Source organism: Ovis aries, chromosome 7, assembly GCF_016772045.2.
Source record: "Ovis aries strain OAR_USU_Benz2616 breed Rambouillet chromosome 7, ARS-UI_Ramb_v3.0, whole genome shotgun sequence".
In the NCBI taxonomy this organism is placed as follows: domain Eukaryota; kingdom Metazoa; phylum Chordata; class Mammalia; order Artiodactyla; family Bovidae; genus Ovis; species Ovis aries.
This window is the reverse complement of record NC_056060.1, coordinates 38439410-38458597: the sequence shown is the minus strand read 5'-3', so window position 1 is coordinate 38458597 and position 19188 is coordinate 38439410. Positions and strand designations below refer to the sequence as shown.

The window sequence follows — 19188 nt, the reverse complement described above, 5'->3', positions numbered from 1 at the left end:
AACCTTACCTTATTACACAAACTGAAGATTAAATGATATTGTATTTAAATTGACTGGAAAATGGTGGGTTCTAAGTATTATGGTATTATGGTTGTTAGATTTTTTAAAAAGTACCATTGTGAAGAAATCAATGAGGAGTTCCAAAATCTCATTTAGCCCTTTGGTTGTCCTTTTTAACTTATTGAAAGTATCAGTGTTACAATAGACTACTTTGTACTTTTCAGCAGAAATATTAAATCACAAATTCTAACTTTTTCAATGGTTACAGAAATAAGTGAATATCAAATATTATATACTCATTAAATGTAAATTTTCATACTTAGCTGTGCTGTGCTATGTTGATTCAGTTGTATCCTACTCTTTGCAATCGTGTGGTCTGTAGCCCACAAGGCTCCTCTGTCCATGGGATTCTCCAGGCAAGAATACTGGAGTGGGTTGCCATGCCTTTCTCCAGGGGACCTTCCCAACCCAGGGATCGAACCTGTGTCTCATGTTTCCTACATAGGCAGGTGGATTCTTTACCACTAGTGCCACCTGGGAAGCCTCAAAATATCATATCATTAATATGTGTATTTGTACAGTTCTTCTGTGTAGTCTTGCCAACTCTTCTTAATATCTTCTGCTTAATATCTTCTGTGGCCAAAGTACTGGAGTTTCAGCTTTAGCATCATTCCCTCCAAAGAAATCCCAGGGCTGATTGCCTTCAGAATGGACTGGTTGGATCTTGCAGTCCAAGGGACTCTCAAGAGTCTTCTTCAACACCACAGTTCAAAAGCATCAATTCTTTGGCACTCAGCTTTCTTCACAGTCCAACTCTCACATCCATACATGACCACTGGAAAAACCATAGCCTTGACTAGATGGACCTTTGTTGGCAAAGTAATGTCTCTGCTTTTCAATATGCTATCTAGGTTGGTCATAACTTTCCTTAAAAGGACTAAGCGTCTTTTAATTTCATGGCTGCAATCACCATCTGCAGTGATTTTGGAGCCCCCAAAAATAAAGTCTGACACTGTTTCCACATCTATTTCCCATGAAGTGATGGGGCCTGATGCCATTATCTTCGTTTTCTGAATGTTGAGCTTTAAGCCAACTTTTTCACTCTCCCCTTTACTTTCATCAAGAGGCTTTTTAGTACCTCTTCACTTTGGTGTCATCTGCATATCTGAGGTTGTTGATATTTCTCCCAGCAATCTTGATTCCAGCTTGTGCTTCTTCTAGCCCAGCCTTTCTCATGATGTACTCTGCATATATGTTAAATAAGCAGGGTCACAATATACAGCCTTGATATACTCCTTTCCTGATTTGGAACCGGTCTGTTGTTCCATGTCCAGTTCTAACTGTTGCTTCCTGGCCTGCATATAGGTTTCTCAAGAGGCAGGTCAGGTGGTCTGTATTCCTACCTCTTTCAGAATTTTCCACAGTTTATTGTGATCCACACAGTCAAAGGCTTTGGCACAGTCATTACAGGGACTAAAATGAGAGAGATGAACTGGAGCATAATGTTAGTTGATCAGAAATTTGACTTTAAGTCTAGACTTTGACTGTAAGTCTAGATGCAGCTTGTAATTTTGGTTTGCTCTTGGGGTGCTTAATTCCATCAGTACCAGAGCATCACAAAGATTTTGGCTTTTCCCTCCATTTTCATTTTTTTTGCAACATCTGTTCTAGGAGACACATTTTTTTTTTTTTTTTGATAAAAACATGCTCTTCTTTATTTTCTTCCTACTGTTCTATTGCTATAGAAAGTAGGTATGTCCAATTGTTTAGTATTATGTCTTAGTTCATGTTTTGAGCAGTATTTCTTTCTTTCAGCTCCTTTTAGTCACTCTTCCTTACTTGGTATATTGTACTAGTGACCTTTTTTTTCTTTTACTGAACCCTTCAATCACATACTGTTGAGTGATTGTGTGGTAAAGTCAACATTATTAATTTCTGATAGACACACTTTGTTCTAGAAATTTATGGAGGAAATGGCAACCCACTCCAGTGTTCTTGCCTGGAGAATCCCAGGGATGGCAGAGCCTGGTGGGCTGCCGCCTATGGGGTCGCACAGAGTCGGACACGACTGAAGCGACTTAGCAGCAGCAGCAGCAGCCTTGTCCTCTCGTTCAGTTCAGTTCAGTTCAGTCACTCAGTCATGTCCGACTCTGTGCGACCCCATGAACGCACCACACCAGGCCTCTCTGTCCATCACCAACTCCCGGAGTTTACCCAAACTCATGTCCATTCAGTCAGTGATGCCATCCAACCATCTCATCCTCTGTCGTCCCTTTCTCCTACCCTCAGTCTTTCCCAACATCAGGGTCTTTTCAAATGAGTTAGCTCTTTGCATCAGCTTCGACATCAGTCCTTCCAATGAACACCCAGGACTGATTTCCTCAGTTAATGGTACCTATTTCCCTGCTTTGACAAAAATGAAAATTATCAAGGAACAGGGTGTACAATTTTTTGGCATTACTAGATGTGACACTTGTATGAAGCTACTCTTAAGCTGCATTTTGATTTTGCATTGCAACGTTGTGCACAGCCAAGCAAGAGGCAGAATTTTTAGTCAGTCAAGTAAAATACTAGTAGGTAGTGGTTTTTTAGTAGAATCTGGCAAGACAGGTTTGCTTTGTTTTACCAAAAATAATTTATAGTTCTAAAATGGTAAAATATAGGCAATTTCATACAGTTTGACTTAATAGGTAACCATAAATAAGAAATTTTTCAAAATGATTATTACATATTAAGTACAAATTAAAATATATATTTTCAAAGTTGAAGGAAAAACACAACAGGAAGTAAATGAACAAGCGGTTAGATAAACAAATAGTGTGATATAGGGTCTTATAATTTTCCCTGGAATTGAATCTACTAAGATAACTGTCTGAGAGGTACGAAATGGGTGGAAAGAAGCAAAACTCCTTCTATTCTTAACTGTATTTTTCTATTTCTCTTGGTGTTGATCATGAATACTTAATAACTAAAGTTCTGCCTCACTGCATCTTGTTTTCAGGATTAGAATTAGCTCAACCTGTTGAAAATTGTAATGTTTATGTCTTTTTCATTTTGGAACCATCAGGAAACAGCAATCAGATATGATATCCATATAGAGTTATGACAGTGTGGACCACACAGCAAAATAATAACTAGATTTCAGAGAACCTGAAAATTTAGTGACTATGTAACTATCTGCATACTAAGCATTGTTTAGTGTGTTTAAGGCAAATGTTAAATATGAACAGGTTTAGAAAGGCATTATTATATGCATACAGATCCACAGTCAAAGAATATGTAATATGGATTTAATTCTCAAGTCACTGGAGAGTTTAATAGGCAATTCAATACATATCAATATTAAGATGAAGAAAAACAAAGCATAATTCGACATCGCAAACAAATAGTAAGTATTTGTTTCCTCTGTAAAGATATTTCATTAGTGTATATTAATCATGCAGAATGGGAAATATGGGTTTAACAAAATCTATGTTGAAAGCATTGGAACTAGAGAGGGAAAATTATATTTTCAGTAGCTTTGAGAAATATAATATCAGCAGGACATTTTTTGTGCATGCATTTCTCATGTGTCGAGAGGATTTGAATTCGGAGGTGATTCAGTAAATGTTTTATCTTTTATTAAAATCATATTTTTAAAGTTTTATTGGCTTTTAGTCTTTCCTTAAGCAACGTTTTATTTTGTGCAGCTTTTTTTAGTTCCTTCATATATGTTACACTACAGTATTATCTTATTCAAAAAAAAAGAAATACCTCCATTATAATATAGCTGCATTGTCCCAGAATATGACAACAGTATATTTAAAAGTACTCTGAATGTCTGAAATCCCAAGATAAGAAACATAACTATTTTAATAGGCCTAGATTGACTCATGTTGGAATTAGGTCTCTAATAAAATTCTTAAACAGCAGTTAGTATTTACAGTGTGTCAACATGAAAAAGTACTGACATCTATTACAAGGTCTAGAGTGTCAAATTGTCATTTTTCTGAAGTGCAAACCACAAATTTGTGGTTTTGTAATTTAGTCCAATAAATTGGCTCCTAACCATACACAAAACTTGGAATCAAATCCCTCTTCTTTGGCACATTCATTTTTAACAAACTATGCTCTGATTCAGCCTCTCTTTTCCTTTCTTTTTCGTTTAATTAACCATGGGGAAAGAATATCAATGTAAGCACAAAGTAAGGAATAGTGAATTGTTGTGTACTTGAAAGGAGAACATCTCCTAAAAACATATTTTGCCCTTTGTAAGTGAAAATGTACACAGTGCTTACGTTTCCCAGGGCAGGCCTTTATTTATTGAAGCACCTCTCATCTCCTAGAATTAGATTCCTCACTCCAACATTTTCAGGCTGCAGCAGAAATTCCAGCTAGAAGGTTGCAATAGATACTTGGTAAGGGCCGAGGTACCCATGATGCAAGTGCCATGAGTCTTTGAGTTGTGACCCAATTCAGCAATCAAGATATGCTATTCTATTTTATGAAACTACTTTAGACACTAACATAAATAATCATTTTAATGCTTAAATGTGTTAAGTATGAATGTATACATGATTCATATACTTTGATTTATTTAATCTGACCTTTGGTCCAGTATTATATTTTGCAAAATATGACTACTTTTGTCCTTTGCAAAGTAGTATTTGATAGTTTACTTTAGAAGCACCAGCAAAAGTGTCTCTCTCTTTCTCCCTTTTTCTCTCTCTTTATCCCATGATTAATACCTGAATATACGGCTGTATTTCTTCTTTTCTTGCCTTTTAAAATTCTTCCTGCCTAATCTGATATTTTAAGATTGGCAGTTGAAATAGAAGAATAGTTGGTTAATAAGTTTATCTTTGTGAATTTGCTTGCTATTCCTTGTAATAATACACTTGGTTTTTTTTTTTTTTTTTTACACTTGTTTTTCTTACTCTTTTCTTAGTGGCATGTTGTCACCTACACTGTTCTCCATTTTCCTGTCTCAGGAATCCTTTCCGTGTTGAAATTTCTTCTCCTTAGCTTGTGAAGTCTGAGAACTCAAATAACTAAGCCCTGAAGTGCAAACACTGAGCAATGGCCTAAGAGCCTCTTTCACCATCACTTCAGAATTTTGGCTTTTAAATCATGCCTTAGGGGGTTTACAAGACCTTTTTTTCTTCTATTATAAATGATAGAGATTTCTATAAGCCTGACAAGCAAACTATGTCTATTTTTTCCTTCCTTAGGCTTTATTATAATGGATGATACTAATGTTATCCCTTCTATTAGAGCAGCAGAATTAATTCTTCCTCTGGCATAAATATCACCAGGAATTTAATTAGAACTTGAGAATTATTAACTTTATTTCACTCTGGAGTTTATTTACTGTGTTTATCCATCTGAAGTGAGACTGACTAGATTAGAATCTCAGCTCTGGAGCCATTCACTATGTATGTTGCCATGGCAAACTTATCTACACTGTTTCTCAGATTGGTAATAAGTAAAATAGTTAATAATACTAGTCATCTCATAAAATTACATTAAAAATATGTGTAAAAGTGATTGAAGAGTGCCTGGAGCATATTAAGGGCCGTGATTGTCTCCATCTAATTGCAAATACCTCGGGCAGGATTTTTGTCTGTTTTTTCCTGTTACTTCCAGTGCCTTGAACAGTCTGACACACAGTTGGCTCTTAATAGATATATATTAAATTAACAGTTTTTATTTAAATAAAACATAGGTTATTCCTTTGTTTGCCATCAGTTTATTTAGTTGCTATCAATGACCTGGCTAATTAAGCTCATGATGTGATTTTTAACCTTTGCTGTCTCTTGGAACCAATTTAGGTATTTGAGTAATCTGAGTACAGATACGTCATAAGATTAGGAGACTATATGCCAAGGTTTTTTCCTAATCAAGTAGAGATTTGGCCTGGGCAATACTTTGGAAACTAACAAATTCCCCTGGAGAGGCAAATAGAGTCCCAGCAGAGTTAAATCTGTTCAACATTATTCCTTAAGATTAACTATGAGTCATATTAGCCAAATTACTATAAAATGAAACTTCCATGGGGGTCCAGTGGTTAAGACTTCCAGTTCAGGTGGCGTGGGTTCAATCCCTGGTGTGGGAACTAAGATCCACATGCCGTGGAGTGCAAGTGAAGTCACCTAGTCGTGTCCGACTCCTTGCGACCCCATGGACCATAGCCTACCAGGTCCTCTGTCCACCGGATTTTCCCGGCAAGAGTACTGGAGTGGGGTGCCATTGCCTTCTCCAGGGGATCCCGACCCAGAGATCGAACCTGGGTCTCTCACGTTGCAGTCAGACGCTTCACTGTCTGTGCCATCAGGGAAGCCTGTGCAGTGCAAGTGCAGCCTAAAAAAGAAAAAGGTACAAGAATTAATTAAAAAATATTTTTAAAATCTTATCTTTATAAGACCAATACGATGGAACAAGAGACTGACTAATAAGAGAATACCTTTTTGCACAATCCCTCTATGTTTTTATACTGGTTGTAGAAAGGCCAGCTGCCTCCATTTCAGCAGCTGTGATAGCCAAAGCAGAATTTTATTGTCTTGTTTTCTTTGCTACACTAATGAGGGCTCAAAAAGTATAGCTAAGAGACCAACACCAGATGGTTTTAGGTGATGTTTTTATCTGTTCCGCTGCTATATCATTCTTAAGGAAGAACCTTAAATCTTAACTGATTTTTTAAAATTCTGTGTTGAATTACTCACATGCTGTCCTCTTATGACAAATGGCTTATGCCTCTAGTTTTGGTATCAGGGACATAATTTGATTTAATCTGATGGTTTATTAATAGTAATATGTTTGCTGAAACTGAGCAAAAAATTAAGTTCAAAGAAGTATAAGTAATATGCTGTAATTATTTTTGTGAGTGGTACTCTAAATTTTGATAGAGAAAGTCTTTGCTATCATCTTGTTAGTGACATAAAGCATGGTTATTTTAGATGGGTTAAACAATGAAAAACCTGAAAGGTCTTCATAACTAGTACTTTTTAATGAAAGGTTCATGGAATCCTGAGTTTTTCGTGTTGATTTTTTTTTTTTTGGCAGGTTCAGTTTATGACAAATAGGTCTTATGTGGAGCTCCTGTTCTCTAATCTTTAAATTCAGCACTTTTTTTCAATAAAACTTTATTGAGCTCACAGTTCTTTGCAAACAATTTTGCGAGTGTTTTTGTTACAAATATGAAAACCATCACCTTCTTCACAGATAATTCAATTCTTAAATATTTCAGAGTGAAAGAGGAAGGTAAATATTCTATTGGTGGCTTGGGTATGTGGCTAGGATGTTCAAACTACCACACAGTTGCACTCATTTCGCATGCTAGCAAAGTAATGTACAAAATTCTCCAAGCTAGGCTTCAACATTGTGTGAACTGAGATCTTTCAGATGTTCAAGCTGGATTTAGAAAAGCAGAGGAACCAGAGATCAAATTACCAACATCTGTGGGATCATAAAAAAAGCAAGAGAATTCCAGAAAAATGTCTAGCTCTGCTTCATTGACTATGCTAAAGCCTTGACTGTGTGAATCACAACAAACTGTGGAAAATTATTAAAGAAATGGGAATACCATACTGCCTTACCTGCCTCCTGTGAAACCTGTACACAGGTCAAGAAGCAACATTTCAAAATGGACATAGAACAGTGGACTTGTTCAAATTGTGAAAGGAGTTTGTCAGGGCTGTATATTGTCACTGTGCTTATTTAACTTATATGCAGAGTACATCATGTGAAATGCTGGGCTGGATGAAGCACAAGTGGGAATCAAGATTGCTGAGAGAAACATCAATAACCTCAGATATGCAGATGACACCATCATATAGCAGAAAGCAAAGAGGAGCTAAAGAGCCTTTTGATGAAGGTGAAAGAGGAGAGTGAACAAGTTGGCTTAAAATTCAGCATTCAAAAAGCAAAGACCTTGGCATCTGGTCCATCACTTCATGGCAAATACATGGGGAAACAATGGAAACAGTGAGAGACTTTATTTTCTTGGGCTCCAAAATCACTGCAGATGGTGACTGCAGCCATGAAATTAAAAGACATTTGCTCCTTGGAAGAAAAGCTAATACCAATCTAGACAGCATATAAAAAGCAGAGACATTGCTTTGCTGACAAATTTCCATAGAGTCAAAGCTGTGGTTTTTCCTGTAGTCATGTATGCATGTGAGAGTTGGACCATAAAGGCTAAACACTGAAGAACTGATGCTTTTGAACCATGGTGTTGGAGAAGACTCTTGAGAATCCCTTGGAATGCAAGGAGATCAAACCAGTTAATGCTAAAGAAAATCAATCCTGAATATTCATTGAAAGGACTGATGCTGAAGTTGAAGCTCCGATACTTTGGCTGCCTGATGCAAAGAACTGACTCACTGGAAAAGACCCGGATATAGGAAAGATTGAAGGCGGGAGGAGAAGGGGACAACAGAGGGCTAGATGGCTTGATGGTATCACCAACGCAATGGACATGAGTTTGAGCAAGCTCTGGGAGATGGTGAAGGACAGGGAAACATGGCATGCTACAGACCATGAGGTGGCACAGTTGGACATAACTGAGCAACTAAACCAGGGTATGTTGTAAGGAGAGCTATTATAAACTGCTATGTTTATACAATTCAAAGCAGGAAAGGATTCAATTGCTTTGGACAAAAACTAGAAATTTGGTAAAGAAATTTTATTGACATTTGACCATAATAAAGTGGTTTACCTGGTGAATAAGCAGTTGAAGAAACTCCCAGGCAACAGGAATAGCAAGTTCACATTATGCTGATTTTGTGAGGAGGGCATCTTTGCAAACTGGCCCTACCCCTAAAAAGCCGATATCTTCTAGAACTGAAAATTCCCTGGAAAACAGATCCCTTGGTTGGAAGTGCTTTATAGCTTGGATTTTCCTTCCATGAGTGATGACCCTCAAGGATTCAGCTGCAACTGCAGATGACACTCAGCTTCTCATAAAATTGAATGAGACCATGTTTTGCCAATTTCACCTGTTGGAAGGAACGGTTCACCAAAGGACGGAGATGTGTGTGGTGATGATGTTTTTCCCATCATGTTTCAAAAATATTATAAAGACTTTTCAGGCCATTAAGTATTAGTACCCCAGCTATTAACATAACTTATTGACTAAAATAAGCTTTGACTTAATCTTTTGTATCTTTTGCTCACCTTGGAAACCAATTTGTAGTTCTATTTTTTTCTGTTTATCTTGTTTAATGACTAGATTCAGATATATATAAAACCTGTTATAATTTATAAAGTCTGATTTCACTGAAGAATACCTATTGGCAAATTTCTTTACTCATTGTTTTGTGATGGCATAAATATTCTGGTCAAGAATAACAAATGCACACAAAATCAGAGAACAGGAGGTGATTTAAATATGTGAAGTCACTCAAGACAATGAGAGAGAACAGGTTTTGTCCTATTAGAATGTAAAACTGAGTGCAGGAGCTCTGGCTGTTTTGTCCACTGTTATATTCCAGGTGCCTATCACAGGCCTTAATACACAGTAGGTGGTCAATAAATACGTATTAAATGACTATGTTGAAAAGTGTTATACTGGGCAGAACAAACAATATCTAAAAGTGTTTATTCCTAGTAACAATAAAAATAAACAATAAATAATATTTTGTCAATCAAACAAAACCTATCTAGTGAAACTCTTTTTAGAACTGATGTTATTATGCAGTATGTCTCTTTTAGGAAACTTTTATGTTCCATGAAGCAAATATTTACTCTGCTTTCTCATTCATTTGCAGGACTATCTGTCCTATGGACATTAAAAAAAAAAAAGAAAAATGCTTGTTAGCTTCTATATCTGTAGCAAAGGCTCTCTCATGCTTTAGAGATTATTTATGATTGCTATTCAAATATTGTCATATCCTGGAGCATTGTTTTATAGAATTTCCTAGTAATATATCATTCCTGGACTTCATGAGAATCAATCAACTTGTCAATAATGATAATACTAGAATAATAATTTCAACTGCATAGGTGGATTATTTTGAATTTTCAAATCAACTTCTAATATATTCTCTCATTTTTTATTATATGAAATGCTCATTGAAATGTCTGTTGAAAATGAATTTCAGTAAAATGCACAAAAATATAGTGATTCTTACATCTCAGTTAAATGACTTCTTTTTGCAAGAGAAATTTTGTTCCTCAAATCTGTATATATAGCATGTCTCTCCATTTAGAAGCTGGACTTGGTTTGTCTAGCATGTGACTATTCTTTCTGTTTGAAAAATGTAGATCCTTGGAAAAGAAACAGAAAGTTAATTGTATATATTTTCACTTCCTCTTCCTTTTATTCATGCTGTGCTGTTACTCATTTTATTTTGTGCTTATATCCTGATGAGTAAATGTGCCCCAAATCACCACTGATTTCTTCCTTATTTTTTCTGTATACTTTTCACATTATCTCCATGTGGCCAACTGTTGATCATTGAACTTACATGGAAAGGGTGCCCTAGGAGACTCTGTGACTGCCTTGCTCTGGAGGTTATTGTTTCTTTTGACAGTTTCTTTTCCATGTCCTTCTGTCTGAAAACTCTCTCTAGACTAATCAATGTTTTCAGACAATGGAGAATGTTGGAAAGTTAAAACCTATGGAACAGTCCTTAACTAATGAGGGACAGGGGTTGGTAAATAAACACCCCAGTCAGCCTCCTCATTTTTCAGAGGGAAAGTTCTAGGATGTGTTCTTTCTAGTTTCCCAGAGGGTTCCCAACGGCAGGGAGTCAAGTTTCCCACAGTGACCACCACTCATTCCTGTTACATTACTGGATGTTTTCCATTTCTTTATCTCTTCTCTACTCCTTCAATATACTTCCTGGGATCGTCACCCTAATGATCTACTTATATCAGGACTGGCTTTTGGGCGAATTCAAGCTAAGACAAATACCATCCTAGCTGTAGATTTTTTATTAATCCACAGCTAGGATGTAGCTCTTTCTTGTGAGTTTTGGTGGTGGTGGTGGTTTTTTTTTGGTTTGGTTTTTATGTTCTTCCTTCCTTGTGATTTTTCTCTGTGACTCAATAGTCAATTTCCTTTCAATCAAGGAATTATATGTCTTAGGGTATTTCTAACTCAATCCAAATGGTAGCTTTTACTATAGTTAACTACTTCACATCCATTTAATCAGAGTCAGGGATAGAAATCTAAGTTCCTTTTTAAAAATTGCCCAGATCCATGGAGGGCTAAATCTCTAAAAATATAAGATGATTATCATTGCATTGTTTTCATTTTTTAAGAAATGTTTATCTTCAGCAAGCTATTATGTTAGGTAATAGCCAAACAAAGCACCAAAAAAGTCATTGACCTTGGCTAAAATAGTATTTTCTTCCTACAGAATGTATTCTTAATTAACCCCAAGCTAAACCTTTGTATTGCCCATCCAGAGGACCTCATGAGGAACTGACTCACTAAAATTAATGGGTATGAATCCCTGCCTACAAACTCAGGTTTGAAAGAAATATATCTTTATTATTCTATAATTTAACTTCATTTTATTTCAACTATCTATTTTGCCATAATTTCAGAAATTGGTAACATGGATTTCCCATTTCCACCAGATTTTGTTTAAATTCTAGGGGTTGCTTTTATTTTACCATGGTGTGGGACATGAGACTTGGATCTCTGATGGGCATGGATCACCTAACATCTCCTTCATTCCAATCGTCTTGTCACATTCAGTTCTGACCTGTCTCTCTGCTTCTTCCATTCCATCATCTGGGGCTGGGGCTATTCCCCTGAGGCCTGGAGCCTGCCCCTTGGACTCACTGTGTCTGTCTAGCCAGTCACAATTAGTGACCTCAACCAAGAAGGGACACAGAGATCCCCTTTGCTCTTGGATATACTAATGTTTGGGATTTGGTGTGGGAGCCAGGAAGCCAATCCTCTTTATGTTGCAGATAAACTGAAGTAACTGTTGCTCAACCCAAAAAAACTTTCCTTTTTGCTTGCCAGGAGGGGAGGAGCTGAAGAGAGCTTGGGAAGTGTTCTCTTCCTCAGAGAGATTTCCTAAAATATACTTTCCATGTTTAGTTATTAAAGGGTTTAGGATTTTGAAAAATAAAAACCACAGACTGTTTGGTCTCTCCTCTCTTTCTTTTCCCTTCCTTTCTTTTTCCTTTCTTTCTCTTTGTTTGCCTGTCATTATACTTCATCCCATCCCTCCCAGGACCAATAATTTATAGATCTATCTACTGTATTTGCCCCACAGAGCATATCAAACATGCTAGAATGTTGACATACTCATCTTAAGGAAAGAGTCAAGTCTCTGAGACAATTGCTATGATGACCTATGCCCTCCATCATTGAGTGCTGGCAAGATTCTCATTCTGAAAGTCAGATGGGCACTTATTTATGAGCACTGTGTACAAAGAGAATTTATGGCTGGTATTGTGTGTCATGTTAAAAACGGACTTCATTGGAATAATTTTTATGTAATTTGAACCATTTGGTGATAACTATAAACATGTTTAAAATAATATGTGATGTTTATTTTATATTTTAATTGGGATACAGTTGCTTTACAATGTTGTGTTAGTTTTTGCTATACAATGAGCCGAATCGGCTATATGTAAACATATATTCCCTCCCTCCCACTCCTCCCCCTAGTTTCATCCATCATCCATTCAATGCTTCTTCGCTTAACTTGATAAACTGCCTTTGTTTACTTTGTGTAGTTCACCTTTTTCTACTTTTTACATTGGTTTGATGAACATTCCAAATAAAAACTAACGTACTGTCCACTCTGTTTTTCTCTTGTCCCTTTTTAATTTCTGTGTTTCATTTCTTTATTAACTTAAAAATGAACTTCAAATAGTAGTCCGTCTCTCACATGTTGCTGTGAAGAATGACTGGATGTCTAGATCCTGCAATACGGTTTTGACCAATGCTCTTGTCTCACGGTTATAAGGAAGCTGATGATCTCAATGGCTTTGTACATTTGTTCTTATGTAATGATGGAGTAGATCAAGCAAAGCATGCAATAGACATTTAAAGAACACTCAGCCATGAACATGATTTAATGCAATGAGATCAATCTTTCTTAGTTCCCTAATTACCTATGTAAGAACAAAATAAGAAACTGTGCATGGAATCAATGTGGTTGAAGAGTTTAAAAACACTGTTTAAAATAATACTATTCACTTGCAATTCACTTTTGCCTGAGACTTTAAAGGCTCTAAAAAAATGCTGAATCTTGAAAAAACAATAGTTTCAACTTCCAAATTAAAATTGTAAAGCAAAATTAATAAATGTTTTATTATGTGTCCTCAAAATATACAAGTATATTTAAAACAACTCATCCTTATACAAGTCAATTTCAGGGGAAAATATTTCTTGACTTAATATCACCATTGTGTGTTTCTATAATCTAAACATATATTAATGGTCCTTAGGCCTTGGGATTTTTAATTTTCTAAAACATGGTGTAAAAAATGAGTCTTATTAATATAACTATTGGACTCTCTAGACTTCTGTTTTAACTAAATACCTTTGTAAAATTATACTGTTTACCTCAAACTGGGCTGTAAGAATTTCTACTATTGTTTCATAATGCTGTGTCAATAAATAAGTATACTATTTTTTAAATTTCATTAGTAGTATCTTTTTATCAGTTTGGCAATATTAAATAGCATTTTTAAATACTTTCTTTTCTACCAAACTCTGCAGTGCCTTTTGTCTCATTTTCATTTTGTTACTTTCCCAACAAGTTTTTAATCATAGATTTTTATAATTTAAAGTCAGCACCTCAGAAGGGCAATTAAAATACTTTGAAAACTTGTATATTACTTACAATGATGTTAGAAAGGCCAACAATGTTTAAAAAGGTTGAAGACAGTGGCACCCCACTCCAGTACTCCTGCCTGGAAAATCCCATGGATGGAGAAGCCTGGTAGTCTGCAGTCCATGCTAAGGGTCGGACACAACTGAGCGACTTCCCTTTCACTTTTCACTTTCATGCATTGGAGAAGGAAATGGCAAGCCACTCCAGTGTTCTTGCCTGGAGAATCCCAGGGATGGGGGAGCCTGGTGGGCTGCCATCTATGGGGTCGCACAGAGCCGGACACGACTGAAGTGACTTAGCAGGCATATGACTATGCCTATATGACTATGCCTGTGACTATGCCTATTACACAGAACCATAATTGTAACATGGAATTGTTTTCTTATTCTCCCCTGGCATCTTTTCAAATTTGTTTTTTATTGAGGCAGCACTGACCTATAATAGTCTATAAGTTTCATATATACAATACTATATTTCTACTTCTGTATACCCTACAGCAAGCTCACCACCCAAAATTTTGTTTCCGTCTATCACCATACAGTTGATATCATGTACTTATTTCACCCTTCCCCTACTCCTTTCCCTTTGGTAATCACACTCCGTTCTCTATATCTACATTTTTGGGGTGGGGGTTGTTTGTACATTTCTTTTGTTTTTTGTTTTTTTATACTCCACATATGAGTGAGAACATATGGGATCTGTCTCTGAATTATCTCACTTAGTATAATGCCCTCAAGGCACACCTATGTTCCCAAAGGCAAGATATATATATATACAGTAGAATATATATATTCATTTGAATATTTATATATTCCATCAAGGCAGAATACTGAACCCCATAGGGAGTTTACCTTTCATTCTGAGAAAAACTCTCTCCAACTCTGAGCTGAAATTAATATCTAAAAGCAGTTACACAGTACAGTTGAACACTTTATATTCCAAATATGGATAGATTTCAGTTTTAAACTTGGCCTCAAATATTTCTGAATGTATGAAATCAAATATTAGCATAATGCATTTCCTCTGTTCTTATTTAGTAATGTACTACATAGACTGACACTGTGATATAAGCAGAAAAGAAATTACTGTGTCTGAACAGATTTTTGTGCAGTTTCTACTTTGTGTGATGAAAAGTGTGCAATAAAGCATTTTTTTATTGAATGGATATTTATCTACATTTTTTTTTTATTTACATAAAAAGTTTCAAACAACTTACTTTCACTGGGGAGATCAGTATAACCCGAACGTTGGAGTGGTGGCCATCATAGTTTGGTGACTATTTTTGAAAAGCAGTTTATTTGCTTCTAAGTTTTAAAACTGGTTATGAGAACTCACATTGCCTAAACTTTCTGAACAGAGGTTAGAGATGAAATATTGGAGATGCTTTAAATTACATGATTTTGTTATTCCTTTCAAGATGAAAAACCAGGCCTACTGCCTGGTAAAAACCTCTGGCAATCTTTTTCCTTACTTGATTGTGTTCAGTTTGCAAAATATGTATCATTTGACCTGAGGATGATTGTGACCATGAAAATACAAGAACTAAACAGCTTCAATATTTATACCTGGAAGGACAAAAACAAATGGTGGTTGTCAACGTTAAAAGAGAAAGGGGTTCTTGTTTTAAAACTTTAATTCTTCTCATCTTTCTAATTGTGGAACAATTCAAGAATACATAAAATTTAATTCCCCTCTCCATGTGTAAGATTCTTAGTAAAATTCCACAGGTTTACGCCACATAATTAAAATAAATAACCATTCTATATGGTTTAAATGTGATCAATACAATAAGATTTTTGCACAAGAGAACAGTATTTCAATTGTCTGTGTAAATATAAAGCATACTGTTGAGGTCTAGCTCTAGTAGATCTAAACAGGTGCGTGTTCTTTTGTTTGTCTTTTAGCATCTCCGTCAATCAAACTCTTGGTGGATGACCCTATTGTTGTAAATCCTGGAGAGGCCATAACATTAGTATGTGTCACGACAGGAGGAGAGCCTGCACCCTCTCTCACATGGGTCAGATCCTTTGGGACTCTGCCTGAAAAGACTGTTTTGAATGGAGGAACTTTGACCATACCCGCCATCACCTCAGAAGATGCTGGCACTTACAGCTGCATTGCCAATAATAACGTGGGAAACCCTGCAAAAAAGTCCACCAACATCATTGTGAGAGGTAAGTTTGCCTAGAGAATGTTACAGCATAAATTTCTAGGTTAGCCAGGCTATGATAAAGCAAATAATGTTTGTAAATAATGTTCTTCAATTATAAAAGTAACCCAAGATTTCTGAGTCTTAATAACACTGCTTTATATTTGCATTGAATAGTTTTCATAACACATTCTTAGTGATACAATAGTTTTATATTAAAAAAAAGCTTAAAACCCAAATTTGGCATAGAATATTATGCATTATTGTACAGATTGGGTATAATTTTAAGGATTTAACAAATGTATCAATTTAATGTTTAATAAACATTTATTGAATCCCTATTATACGAAGAACCTTAAACTGTGGGATTACATTGAAATCTATAAACATGTCCTTGTACTCAAGGATTCTACTGTCAGAGTGTTAAAATTAAATGTATCAATTTAGAGCCATATGATACAGTGTTTGACAAGCATAGGCAAAAGCTATGGACATAAAAATAAAAATTACAGTAGTTTCTGGCAAATATTATCAGGGAATATCTAATAATTTGTATCAGGTTTTGTAGGCTAGATAGAGTTTTAACAGACTGAGATTAGCTAAAGTCATGGAAAAGTTAGAGTTAGGAAAAGGTAAAGTTTATTTGAGGAATTGATGTAAAAAGTAGGTAGTGACCTGCTGCTTACCTACCACTGTCAATAGCAGTGATTTGTATAGCTAGTGTACTGGCGCTGCTTGTGCAAGAGATGCTAACTTTCCATTTCAGAGAAGGTAAAGTCACTGTGCAAGGAGAGCATGTTTCCTCTTGTCTCACTTCACTGGCTTGGCTCTGGCTTCGGGACTGAGGATGGATATCCATGCCTCTAAAGTTAACATAGATATCCATATGGGCCTCTTCCAGTAGACAAATGAAAATTTCTCATGATGGAAGGTTGTAATGATAACAAAATATAATTGGGTATATTGAGATAAACACTTGTGGTTTTGTGAACATAGACTAGCAGTTTTAATGACCATAGTTATGTGTTACCATCTAAACTATCAGAAATATACTATTTGGTCAAAAATACACTCTATTCAAAATATCGTGAGATGTTACAATGTAAACCAAGACACTCTGGATACTGCACTATCTACTGCAAAATTGTACTCAATATGTATTTAGCAATTGTACTTAGTAATTGTCAGATAGACCATTATCTTAGGATCATCATAAAATAAAACTTCATGCCTATTCAGCTACTACTATGAAACCGAATGTTACTGAAAGAAGTATTGTTCATACTTAGGTTTGCTTTTAAACCATATATCAGCCGTTAGCATATATAACAAGGAAAATCAGTTGATTAAATTGTTCCTAAATGTTCAGACTCAGAACCAACCCAACTTATAAGTCAGTTTTCATATCAATCTTTGGTGACTATGGTCATTTAGATTTCTAAATCTAGTTTAATCATAGACCCATCTGCAACTGTATTGAATTCCTGAATAACTGGCAAAGTGTCCAGCATAGTGGTGTTGCGCAGGGACCCTCCATAAAGAACTCAATCAATTCACAGCAAGTATATACTCCTAGAATGATTTGCTTCTTCCTAGCCCAACTAGCAGTTTTCATCTGTATTCTTACTAAAGATAGTTTTTAGCTTTGACATGAATGACCTAAAATAAATAAACCCTTATAATGTATTTCTTCAATTTATAATTTCTCTTTTATGCCTTTAATTTACCTGAAGTGTCCATTTGCATAGTCATATTACCAGTAGAATTTCTCAGCTGTAGCATTCACATGATTCATAAAATCGAGTTTGTATGTAATCTTGCTGAATATAGAAATAGCCTTGGTTAAGAAGTCCTAGATTAAATTGTGAGGAGAAAAACTGCTACAGTAATATGAGGCATTTGATTTCTGCCACAAAGGACAAGAAATTCAGTTAAAGAAAAAATGGTTTTCTTCTTATTATAGCAAATAAATTATTTTCAAGTCTTTTGAATTTGTAGAACTCTGCCATATCTTAGATTAACTGTGTCATGGATACACAAAAATAGAACTCTGGGTTCGTTTTCCCCCATTCCTTTCCATAATTAAATCAAGAGCCGCAGACCAGGTTTTCTAAGCAAGCATGAGGATAGAGGACGCATAGAGTTTCCACTATCATTTGAGAATATCCATGGACAAAACAAGATTGTAGGTAGCAGACAGGAAAAAATAAATTCTAGAAATATTTTTGAATGTGTCATTTGCTTTTAAAAAAATAGAAAACACTTTAAATAATGTAGTTAACCATCTCTGTAGATAGTGAACTCCAAAACTGAAGAGGAATCTCATAGGTTTTAATGTTTTGTTGGAGATTCAGAAACAGAGCAGCAATTCTTTTCTTATGATCCTCTAAGAGATTATAGTGATTAAGCTACATTTCTTCCAAGTCAGAAGAGAAGTTCCGTCATACATTTGGTAAGAAAACTATGCTGTTGTCCGAGCTACATGTTGGTGACCTGAGCTCAGTTTCCACTTTCCCACCCAAAGTTCTCTGTTGTTGTGAGTCACTGTATTTAGAAATGCCCACATTTCTCTTCTGTTATGAATTGAATGAGCCACTGTGTTGAGCAAGCATGGTTCATAACATGATCAAGACTTTACTATATTTTAGTGTCCTGCAGTTTTTAAAATTTTTATTCATTGGCTGAATCTTGCCCTGCTTCAGAAAAAAAAGTCAGGCAGATCCCATGGACCTTTGGTTCATTTTTAGAAATAGAGTCCTGCAGTGCATTCAAATCACAGTCATGCATTTAGTTCAGAGTTTTGTATGCATGCTGCAAAATAGTAATACAAACCCTAAAGGAGATCAGTCCTGGGTGTTATTTGGAAGGAATGATGCTAAAGCTAAAACTCCAGTACTTTGGCCACCTCATGCAAAGAGCTGACTCATTGGAAAAGACTCTGATGCTGGGAAGGATTGGGGGCAGGAGGAGAAGGGGGCGGCAGAGGATGAGATGGCTGGATGGCATCACTGACTTGATGGACGTGAGTCTGAGTGAACTCCGGGAGTTGGTGATGGATAGGGAAGCCTAGCATGCTGTGATTCATGGGGTCGCAAAGAGTTGGACATGACTGAGTGACTGAACTGAACTGAACCTGATGTAATGGAAAGTTATCTCCCCTGAACAGCTTGGGGCAACTTTGGGCTGGAGACCCTCAGTGGGCAAGGGAATGAGGGGCTAGTCTGGTTGGCTTCTAATTGTTTGTCTGTTTAT

General features: G+C 36.0%; 1 protein-coding gene across 1 annotated transcript in view; it reads left to right on the top strand.

Moving 5' to 3' along the window:
* Positions 1-19188, top strand: part of MDGA2 (MAM domain containing glycosylphosphatidylinositol anchor 2) — a 925916-nt gene that overhangs the window by 591960 nt on the left and 314768 nt on the right. The window contains exon 6 of the mRNA XM_042252298.2: positions 15692-15961. Coding sequence (XP_042108232.1) covers positions 15692-15961 — 270 coding nt within the window. The remainder of the gene's footprint in view (positions 1-15691; positions 15962-19188) is intronic.